The sequence below is a fragment of the Plasmodium inui genome, assembly GCF_000524495.1.
Source record: "Plasmodium inui San Antonio 1 unplaced genomic scaffold supercont1.28, whole genome shotgun sequence".
NCBI lineage: Eukaryota > Apicomplexa > Aconoidasida > Haemosporida > Plasmodiidae > Plasmodium > Plasmodium inui.
Genome location: NW_008481862.1, coordinates 1 through 10,987, shown reverse-complemented (window position 1 = coordinate 10,987; position 10,987 = coordinate 1). Strand labels below are relative to the sequence as shown.

Here is a 10,987-nt window from a genome sequence, read left to right as displayed (position 1 = left end):
AACGTCGATGGGGTCTCCTCTTTTGTGTAAACCAAGTGGATCGTCCTGGGTGAGGGCCTTTTTCTGGGGCAAAGGGGGCGAAGAGAAGTATGCCCTCTGGTGGGTAGCAGTCCATAGGAAGTGAGCACGTCCGTTATAACTCCGCACGGATGTGTACATTCGCAATTGAGGGAGTTCTACGAGTGTAATTGTGTTAAATCGTTTGTTGCGTCTTCCCCCGGGAGACATGCAGAAATGGCGGCTTGCCCGTCCCCCCACTTAAAGCTCTTCGAAGCGGTGAAGTCGTCTGGATGGAAGGACGTGCCCGACCCAACGAGTGGAGCTGGAGGGAAGAAGGAAATCAATATGACGCTGCGCTGTTTTTAAGAGCCACCCCCCTCGTGTAGGCAAATCTCCTTTTGGAAAAGAAAATTCTACGGCCGTTTGGAAAAATCGCGCGCACCATCACTTGATCAGTAGGGGGGGCACTAGTGCACGCGGTACACTAATGCATGTGCCTGCAGAGGAATAGAGCATATAGCACGTGGGTTGATGTGTACGCGATCAGGTCTACTTCCTCACTGCGTTAAGGCAAAACGGGTAACCATTTCGAGGCGATTTTTTTTTTTTCTTTGCCCCTCCCTCGCTCCTTCTTTAACAAGGAGAACATAAAGGGACAAGCTACACAGGAGTATTATCAACACACGTGCAGGAAAATCATCTGAATCTGCAGTGGAGCTTCCTCAAACAGGCAATGCTCCCGATGAACTGCAAAAAGTAGTAACTTCCTATTTGGAAAGAGTGGACGATGCATAAGTGCGTTGCTATCTGGTGCCTTCCCTTTATAGCCCCCGCCACTGCACGAGCGTATTCCCGGGGTCATGCACAGATCAGCCGCTATGGTGAGTGCATCTTGACTTGTCACTTTTAAGGCCCAGTTGGGGGAAAAGCGAAACGGGAAGGCGGTGTAGAGGAGAAGCGGCCACGCGGCGAAGCAGCGACATGGCCTATCTGCAATCCATCTCCGGGAGAAGCTCCACCCATCTGTCATCCCTCTGCACGAAGCAGCGTAAATCTGCAGCCGCCTGACCCCCCGCGAGACGAAGATGAATTCCAGAACGCCCTGTGTGATATTCTACGCAGTGTCGCTGGTGGTGTGCGTGGTGGTGATTTTTTGCCTGAACAAGTATGAGAGGCAAGGGGTGCCGCTGGAGAAACTGAGAAGCACCTCTTCGTTGGTGCAGGAGGTTTACAATGCAACCAAGAGGGAGAAGGCAAAGGGGGGAAAACAAGACGGGTCCTATGAGAAGGTCTCCCACTTGGGCATAAAACTGTTTATCGTATCGAGCAGTGGAGAAGGAAGCAGTGATTCGTTGGGGACAAAAATGAAGGAATATTTTTCCAGCCAAATGGATCTTGAATGCAAAGATAAACCAGCTGCAGAGAGCATCTCCGATGTGCAGGATTTGTTTTACGTCAAACCAATCATCATCCGTGGAGATGAAATCAGAAGTGATGACACGGGGATGCCTGCAAATGTATGCTTGAGTAGCTCCCCCGAGAAAGGTGCCCTCCATAATATGCTAAACAATAGTTACTTCATATGTTTGAGTGACAACCGCGAGGAGAAAGACGACACCAGCGTCGTTTTCACGCTGAACAGGAGCAACAACCTGCACGTGAAGTTCAGCCGAAAGGAAGAGGACCCCACCACTCACTATCACCAGCTGGCAGAAGAAACATGGAAGGTAGTAAAACGTGTCTTTTTTTTTAAGTCCAAAAATCGTTCTCTTTTTTTTAACCCCGAATTGGACTTAAACTTTTATTTGGCTAGCAGTTTGTACAACGAGGGAAATTACAAAATAGGGAAGAGGAACACGGCTCAGGGGGGGAGAGACAAAGTTGGTGACGAATCGAGAGATCCACATGGGGATGATCTAAACAGAGATGCTTCCTACGTGGAGGGAACTCCTTCTTCTGCTTCTTCTCCTTCTTTCCCCCCCGTGAATGTTGCCACTTGGGACTTCTACACTGAGGTGTATTACCCCTACTTGAGAAACTTCATCGAGCAGCTTCTAAACGTGTTTCAAATAAATGTATACAAACAGACCATTGCGAATATCGATTTGTTTAAAATTTCGGAGAAGGCAAAGGAGGTGGGAAGGAAGCGGGTCATCATCCTCGACAAGGTAACAAGATTCACCACACTTTTTGATGACGTGACTTTTGGCGACATTCTGAAGAAGCCGACTTATAACATTCCGAAGAGCATCAACCTGATGGCTGTCTTCCCCAGTGGAGAAGAAATCTTTTTTTATAATCCCGCCACGGGGAAGGAAGAAACGACGGTTTCGTTTGCAGAGTGGGGCGTCGTACACATAAATAATGCACTCCAACGGGGGGGCATCGCAGAGAGGAAGGAAGAGGAGGAGAAGCCGACGAAAGAGCCGACGAAAGAGCAGCCGAAAAAGCAGAAGAAAGAGCAGCCGAAAAAGCAGAAGAAAAAGTATTCCAATGTGTCAGAGGAAGCCCCCCTGATCAGCGGCTTCTTCATTTCCCATTTGAGGCAATATTTGGGACTAGCACCAAACTTTTCGGATTACATCTATACCATCTTCGATGCAGACAAGTATGATATAAAATATTTGCGAAGTGAGTCCACCGATGAGGCCAGCTCTTTTTTGTATTCCGTCAGGAGGGAGGATAGACTATGGTTTTCCTTTTTCTATGAAATCCCTGTGAGAAGTGGTATTTTCCCCTTTGAGCTTCTAGCCCTCATGCGAGAAGCATACACCTGCTATGTGGTGGAAACGCTGAGAAACGTGGAGAAGTTTGTCTCCATATCGAATGTGAGCATTTATTTTAGAGTGCCCATGCACGCCATGCATGTTTTTAATGACATCCTGGACAAGGTTAAATGCAGCTTAGATCTCATTCGCGGGTCGGACGGCTGCAGAGACTTTCAATTCGGAAGGTCCGTTCGGGAGATCTTGCATCCGCACGGTGGTGGCACCAGTGGAGATGGCCACTCGGGGGAGGGGGATAATCGGCGTGTGGCGGCAGCGCGGCTGCGGGAAAGGTACTTCAGGGCGGCGGTCGTTCTGGCGCAGAGCGCTTACCAGGATTCCTTGCAGGTGGGCCCCTGCATGTGCACGTAAAAGTGTGTGGTGTTTGTTTGTTCGTGTGTGTCTCTCCTTTGTTCGTGTGTCTTTCTCCTGTGTTCGTGTGTCTTTTCTCCTTTGTTCGTTTGTCTTTTCTCCTTTGTTCGTTTGTCTTTTCTCCTTTGTTCGTGTGTGTTTCTCCTTTGTTATGTGTTCTTTTTGCTTGTCCGTGTGTGTACTCGTTTGCCGAGTTGCCAGACAGCGGCGCGTCATTTGTGTGGTCTTCCGCGGCACTGATGTGCCACTCATGAGAAACGCCTGCCCCATTTCGCTCCCTCCTTTGCAGCTCCTGAGTGACGACACGTTCTCCATTTATGACATCCTTTCGAAGGATTTCCTGCTGGCCTCCTTTCTCCCCGTGCTCATTCCGTATGCAATTCCGGTCACGTTTTCCTTGTTCAGGTTGGGCATCCCCTTTGCGTGCGAATATCTCAGCGCATTTCACCCCCCCCAGAAAGAAGTTCCCCGGCGCAAAATAAATCTTCCTCACGCGCCGTTACCGTTACCTTTAGCGTTACTTTTTCCGTTACCTTCACCGTTACCTTTTTCAGGGAACTATTCAGGAATATCAAACTGGCGAAGGAGAAGCGGAAGCTGGATTGACGAGGCTTTTTTTTTTTTTTTTTTTTTCCAGTGCTCTCCAATATTGTATCACGGTTATGACCGTCATATCAGTTGGCCGCTTGCATGTGTCTCGGACGGAAGAAGGGACGCGCAATTTTGTGTGTAAATTCCTCATTGGTACTTTTTTTTTTTTTCCCTCTCATGTGCGTCGTTTGGACGGAACCACTGAGGCCTAATTAGCTCATTTGCTTCTTCGCATATTTCTTCCCCTGTGTTGTTGTATGCAAATTGTAGAATTGCCCTCCTTTGGGGGGCTGCTATTCGTATGCGCCCTCCTATGTGGTGCCTCTATTAACCGCTTCTAACTTGCCCCCCTTTATCCAAATTGGAACCCCCCCGTTTGGGCATTCCACCCAAACGGTAGGGCTCACTTTTGAGCAGCAGAAGACACCTGGTTGTGTCCTTCGTTAAAAAGTGTTCTACTTTTAAGCATCGCCCTGGAAGGATGGCAGAGACTGTCCTTATAAAGGGTCAATTCGAAGATGCATGCAAAATTTTTCTCTCCATTGGGAGGCCAAAGGGATGCAGATGGGGAGGCGGGTAGTGAAATACCAAGACGGGACTCCCTGAACAGAAATGCCAAACGGATCTTAAATAATCATCTGTACAGGTTTAACACCACGCGGTAACGTGGTTGCTTAGGATACTTTGCAAAGATGATCGAGGTAAAACATTCTTCCTTTTGCTGTTGCACACGGTGGAGAAATTTCAGTTGTTAAAGGGGAGAAACATATTTCTAACCCTAACATGGTGCAGCGAAATGGTTTCTTGGGGGGGACACATTACCACATTGGGCGAGAGAAGGGAATGCATATTTTTTGATAACGTTTTTCGCTCTGCTAGTAGACTATCTTTGGGGACGGAAGTTCCCTTTCTGGGGAAACATAATAAAAAGAGTTCGAATCGACAGAAGGGGCATCAAATTGGGAGTTGTGATCCCTCCCCCTGGGGGTCTCTCACCTCGTCGTAGTTTTCCCTGTGAAACACTTAAGAGGCTTGTGTGCGTTCATCGCGTATGTCGCGCTTCTAGAATGACCAAATAGGCAAATAGTTGCTTGTCATGCAGGGGGACAGAAGAAGGGCCACGTTGTATATACCTTCTTTATCCTCCTTAATTGAGCGTGAAAAGAAGCGGAATTTTTTTTTTTAAAGGGCAGAGAAAGTAACGACAAAAAAGGAACGACAAAAAGGGTTGCACCCCCACCTTGCCAACTTGGAAGTGGCAAGTGTCACCTGTGTTTGAATCTATCCCCCTGTTGTGATGATGTAAAAACTGCACCTCTAGAATGGTCCCACAGTGCGCATTTTTTAAATGCCATTTTGGTGTTACACGGGTTGGCCACCAAGTTGAGGAGGCTTCAGTTGGCCAGAATTCTACACCTTATGGGGGGGCATTTTCGGGATGATGCTGTGCAGAAGGAAAGACCCACTTTCTTTTCTGTAGGGATGAAAAGAGGAAGGAGAAACGGAAGAGTGAAGATCGGATGAGGAGGAAAAATCGCCACTCCAAGTCATACGCACGACCTGCCTTGACAGCTCTGATGAATTAGTTCGAACGTAATCGCCATGTGACCCAAACCTAGTGAATCTTCCAACAAGAGGGAGCATAAAATTTGTAACTGACTTAGCTCTGCACGGGTGTTTGCAACAAGTGGTGCATACAGAAATGTGTGCTGCGATTATGATCCCTCCGTTTGAAGTCTCCCGAAGTGGTGTTAAATCGTTTTCTTCCCGTTTGCACTTATGAAGTGCTTAAAAATGTGCACGTTCATTTGTGAAGACGGTGTAGCGCAGGACGGGATTTGTACGCCACAGATGTTTTTTTTTCTTTTTTTTTTCTTTCCTTTTTTGCATGCCTGCAGGGGTATATGCATAAGGCAGTAGGTAGCATTCGTGCCACATGGGGATAAGATCGTGTCACACGTTGTGCCATCATTTGATCGTGTCACTTTTTTTTTTTTCTTCGTTGTGATTTCTTCAAATGTGTTGAAGACCATATGTGAGATTGCCTAAATTGACGGCTTCCCCGTGCGGATGTGGTTTAGAACGATGCACACCTCGCTGCGCTTCCTTTTGACATGCATAGGATGTATGATGTTATGTTTAATGTTTGGTGTTTCATGTTTCATGTTTGTTGACTTTTCTTTTTTTTTTCTCACCTTCTGTATGCATATCAACAATTCCCCGCGCAGGGCCCGTTCTGGACACCTTTCTCACATTTTGCGAAGCACTTTTGAGGTGCTGCCTTTGTGAAGATTAAATTTTGAAAAAAAGGCAACCCTGTTGTATGTCATTGTAGAAGATGTTCCTATACCGATTTGAAAATCTTTTTTTTTTATTTCTTCACCTTTTGTAACACCATGGGAAAAGAAGTGTTCATTTTTTCAAATGACCTTCATGGCACATTGTTAAGATAAAGCCATGCTAAACGTGTTACACGTGATTTAATCCAATGCAAATGCTTTTGCATTTTCTCCCCACTTGCACCTCCCCCTCGTCCGAGTTTAACGCTTCCAATCTTTGGAACATCCTGCGCTATCCCATTGGTGAATGCATAGCCTACGCGCATGTTCATTTGGAAACACCTTTGCGATGGGGAAGCAGTGGTGCTGGGAAGCTGTAGTCATGGCGCATAGTGCGTGTACGCCATGTGTACATATAAGCGTGTATGTGCATATCCACATGTATTGAAAAGAGGGGAATGCAAACATAAGGTGATCAGAGGGGAAGATTCGCGCGCAGGAGAAGATATAAAAAGGGGGAAGCCAGTGTGTAGTGGCGTACAGATGCAGTGTAGTGTTGTAGTGGTGTAGTGGTGAAGTGTTGCCGTGCTGTAGTGACGTGTACTATGCATAACCACGCTTCGCCATTCTATGCCGCGAAGTATTCTCAATCGTTCGCAATTTTTTTCGCGCCATTACAGCATTTGGAAGATTTGTTTGCTACCTTCTAAGTAAATTTTTCCACTTGCGTTGCTTTTGTTTTCTTTGACCTCCTCTCATCCCTATTGTTTAACTGATCATTAACTCGTTAAACAGTTACCTTCTGTCGAATTGGCCAAAGTGGTGAAAGTGGCGAAATTGCCAAAATTGTAAACCTCCTTTTGCATGTACCTTTTGGTAAGCAGTGATACGTATAGAACATACATTTCGTTGTGAAGTTTTATTTTCTTTTTCTTCCCCCATATAGCATACGCTAATCATTTGGGCGTCGTTTTTTTTCCCCACTACTTCCCTTTCATTTGGGCGTTTTATTTATTTTTCGAACTTTTGTGCCTATCGCGTGTGGGCAATGTCGTTCTTGGCCACTTGGGGGCCTTTCATTTCAGCATTTTGCGATTTAGCTTTTTATCATTTTGTAGCTTTACCCATTTTTCGACTTTACCCATCTTTCGAGTTTTACCATTTTGCCAATTATCACTTTTTTAACTTTTTCCATTTTTGCCAATTTGCGAAAAAAGAGGGTTTTTTCCCCCCGCTGCTTATAACCCTTGTGTTAATGCTAGCATATGTAAAAGTAGTATTTTTTTTTTTTTTCCTTTTTTCCTTTTCATATTTTTTCTCTTTTTTCCATTTCATGGTCATATATTTTTTTACAGCGTTATATGGCCATATCGGCAAATTGCCATTTGGCTGAATTTTTATTTTTTCGATACATGCCTTTTCATCCCATTTGCCTTTTCATACCATTTGCCTTTTCATTCCATCTGCCTTTTCATCCCATTTGCTTCTTCATTCCATTTGCTTCTTCATTCCATTTCGGCCATTTCAACCATTTAACCTTTTTAAATAATTTTCCACTGCATTTGTACAATAGCGCCGTGCATACAATATAATACTGAATAGTAGCGAGTGCCACTTTTCAACCATTTCAAAGGAGCAAAGAAAATTACGCTCATTCAATTGAACTGCTTATTTGGGCGAACGAGTTTTTGCGCGCTGTTCGTAGGTCATATGTAATATATTATATATATATACATATATATATTTATATATACATTGTCGTCCCTATGTGAATGAGCATGCAATGTACGTATGCGCGGAAATCTCATGGAGGGCATTTATGCGGAAGGGGCGCCCGGGTGTTTGTTCCATCACAAAGTGGCGATTGTTCCTGCCCTCGTGGGTTACTGAAAATGCCTAATTGGATATGTACAGTACAGTTGCATACACGTAGCACATAACTTCCGATATGAAGCACACGAAATGCCGTATGCGAAATGCAAAATCGTGAAAGCGTGACTGCGTACACAACTCCGAATCATATATTCTCCCCATACGCATGTTACAACACTATTGTGTATCATCAACATGCCATTAGAAAACCACCCTCTCGAAGGTGATTGAATTTTGTTTATATTACCTATTTATGCGTTCATTTTTTTTTTTCAATTTTTTTCAATTTTTTTAAGAGAATTGTTTATTATGCGTGGATATTGTTAAGTGCATATGCTGCATATGCCGATAACGGCAGAGCGACTTTTTGAGTGCTCGCCTTTGTTCACATATGCCCAATTTTTGTTGCGCGCACATACGAGAGGGTATATGCGTCCAAATACTCCCACGTGTAGTTAGATATGCATATGTATATATGCACACGTTTACATACCTACGGTGCGCCTTTCCCCCCCTGCGTTTCCTCTTGCCTCTTTTTTAAAAAAAAAAAAACGATTTGCCGAAATAACGGACGGGCGAGTTATGTGCACGAACAAAACAGCACACTTTTTTTTTTTTTTTTAGAAGAAAAAGAAAAGGGGAAACGCATTAACAGAAAAAAGAAAGCGAAAACGTAGAGCCTTCTCTTTTCAGAGATATGCTCCCTTCAGTCTAATACACACCCCTTTTTACATGTCCTCGGGTGCACATTTCTTTGCATGCGACCGAACAAGAGAAATGAAAGCGGTGTGTGGCTACCCATTTGAGGGGTAACAATAAACGGACGTAGATATATTCCTACGCGCTGGACGCACAGATCATCGCATATACACGCATACGTCCCTAAAAAGGAACAACATAAAATTTTTTTTTAATTCACGAGAGGCATATGTAACGGGAAGTGATTCCACGCACAGTGCTTCCCATATGACACTTGCACAGTTGTGTGTAAATACATTTATTTTTTTTTTATGCACGCTGTTTGTGCATATAAGGGTAAGAGCATCCGTTTTGGAAACGCCACCCCCCACTGGAAGCACGACTAGGAGTCGAGAAAAACCCGAAATCGAAAAATAAGGATGTGTTTAGAGGTACTATGAACATAATGAAGAACGAAGAGAGAAGGAGCTCCAACGACTCAAGCGTGAAGAGCAAAAGTAGCGGCAAGCCGACCACCCCAAGTTCTGAGAAGAAAAAAAGTGCCGGCAGCGGTGGAAGTAGTTGGAATAACTACGGTGAAGCGGCTCACAGCCGCGCGGAGAGCGTCTCCAAGAAGAAAAGCGAGAAAGGCGGCCAGAAGAGCACCGACCAGGGAGGAAACACGAATGTCAGCCACGGAAGCGAAAAGAACCATGATCAGGGGAAGAGTAAAAGCTACTCCTCCAATAGCACATCCAAAAATTACAAATCGAAGACCAACGAGAAAAGGGAAGACCTTAAAAATGTTAAAAGTTCTAAAAGCAGCACAAGCGAGTCGTTGAAGCATACGAGTTCTAATTCGAGGGAAAGCGTCAAATCGAATAAGAGCAAGAGTGAAAAGGGAGGAAGTTGCAGTGTTGGAGGTGGCACAGAGGACGGCAAAAAGGATAAATCCTCTCATTCCAGCGGTGATAAAAAAAAGAAACATCCCTCGAACGACGAGAACGAAGTTAAAATGAAGGATAAATTAATTTCTAAAAATAGCAAATCCAAAAATGTGAACAGTAACAGTGGCACCTGCATCAATCATAGCAGCAGCACTTCTAACAAAGGTGGTGATGAGAAGAGCAAAATGAGCGTTCATTCATCCGTCGCGAAGGAGGGCATAAAAAGTCAGGCCATCGCCGGCAGCAAGAGCGGCTCAGCAAAGAATGGCTCATCCAAGGGAGGTTCCTCCAAAAGTGACCCCTCGAAGAGCGGATCAGCAAAGAATGACGCTTCGAAGAGCACCCCGTCAAAAAGTGGCTCCTCAAAAAATGAGCCATCAAAAAGTGCCCCCCCCAAAAGTAGCTCCTCCAAGAGTGGACCCCCCAAAAATGAGCCTTCCAAAGGTGGCGGTTCGAAGAATTCCCTTTCGAGGAATGATTCCATAAAAAGCAGCTCGTCCAAGAACACCGTGTCTAAGAATGAAGGGCTTAGAAGTAGCTCAACAAAAAGCCTTTCCAAGAACGCTAGTCAGGAAACCCTAAAGAGCGAGAGTGTTAAGAAGGAGAAAAAAGCTCCAACGGCATCGTCGCCATCCAACAGCAAAGCAGCCCAAAAGAGCAGCGAAGATGTGGGCGAGTTGATGAGTACCAACACAGCTAGTTCGAAGGAGGAGGGCTCCAGGGCGAGTCGAAGCGTCGCACAAACCAAGAAAAAGGTAAAATCGGAAAAGTCCGAAAAAGCAGACAATGAGAAGAGCACCAACAGCGTCAGCGAAAGCGACAGTGAGACGCCTGAGCAGAGAAGCTCGAAGAAGAAAAGCGGCTCAGTCAGCAGGGAAAAGGACACTGTGAAGAATAACCTCTCCAAAGGAAGCAAATCGGGAGCAGCTGAAACGGCAAATAAGAAGGATATCTCGAAGAAGGGTTCCTCGGATCAGAAGAAAAAGGAGGACAACAATAAGAGCAGCTCGAAAAAGGATCGTCTAGGAGACTCGAAATCGAGTAAGAGCAAGAGCAGCACGAAGAGCAGCAGCAGGGATAGAAGTAAAAGTGCGAAGGGTAAAGAAGAGGAGGAAGCCACCGAGGAGGGGGAGAGCGAAATGGATGATGCTGAGAATGATGAGAAAGGAGACAGCCAAATGGATGAAACGGAGAATGATGATGATATGGAGGAGGATCAGGAGGAAGAAGAAGACGAGGATGATAAGGGTGATGGGGGTGACGAGGATGACGTGGGTGAGCAGGATGACGACACCGACCTGGATGAGTCCCAGGAAAATGACGACGACGAAGAGTACATAGAGAATGACTCGAAGAGACGGTCATCTTCGTCATCCAGGCAGGTCGCCAAGGAGAGCGTGACGAAGAAGAAGAAAAAGAGAAGCTCCTTGAGCCTCAAAAAGAGGAAGAGGTATCCCAAGGAAAGCCAGCAAGATGGCAGTAA

The 10,987-nt window shown here is 45.4% G+C and overlaps 2 protein-coding genes across 2 annotated transcripts; both read left to right on the top strand.

Annotated features, from left to right (window-relative positions):
- Nucleotides 1–1,085: 1,085 nt before the first annotated feature.
- Nucleotides 1,086–3,743, top strand: C922_04698 (hypothetical protein; the record flags this gene model as incomplete). Its single annotated transcript, XM_008820277.1, has 3 exons — nucleotides 1,086–3,113; nucleotides 3,427–3,542; nucleotides 3,692–3,743. The coding sequence occupies 3 exons, from the start codon at nucleotides 1,086–1,088 to the stop codon at nucleotides 3,741–3,743; spliced, it is 2,196 nt and encodes a 731-aa protein (XP_008818499.1).
- Nucleotides 3,744–9,023: 5,280 nt separating this feature from the next.
- On the top strand, nucleotides 9,024–10,983 carry C922_04697 (hypothetical protein; the record flags this gene model as incomplete). Its single annotated transcript, XM_008820276.1, has 1 exon — nucleotides 9,024–10,983. A coding segment is annotated over one exon (1,959 nt), but the record flags the coding sequence as incomplete, so codon positions are not given.
- Between the last annotated feature and the right edge of the window lie 4 nt (nucleotides 10,984–10,987).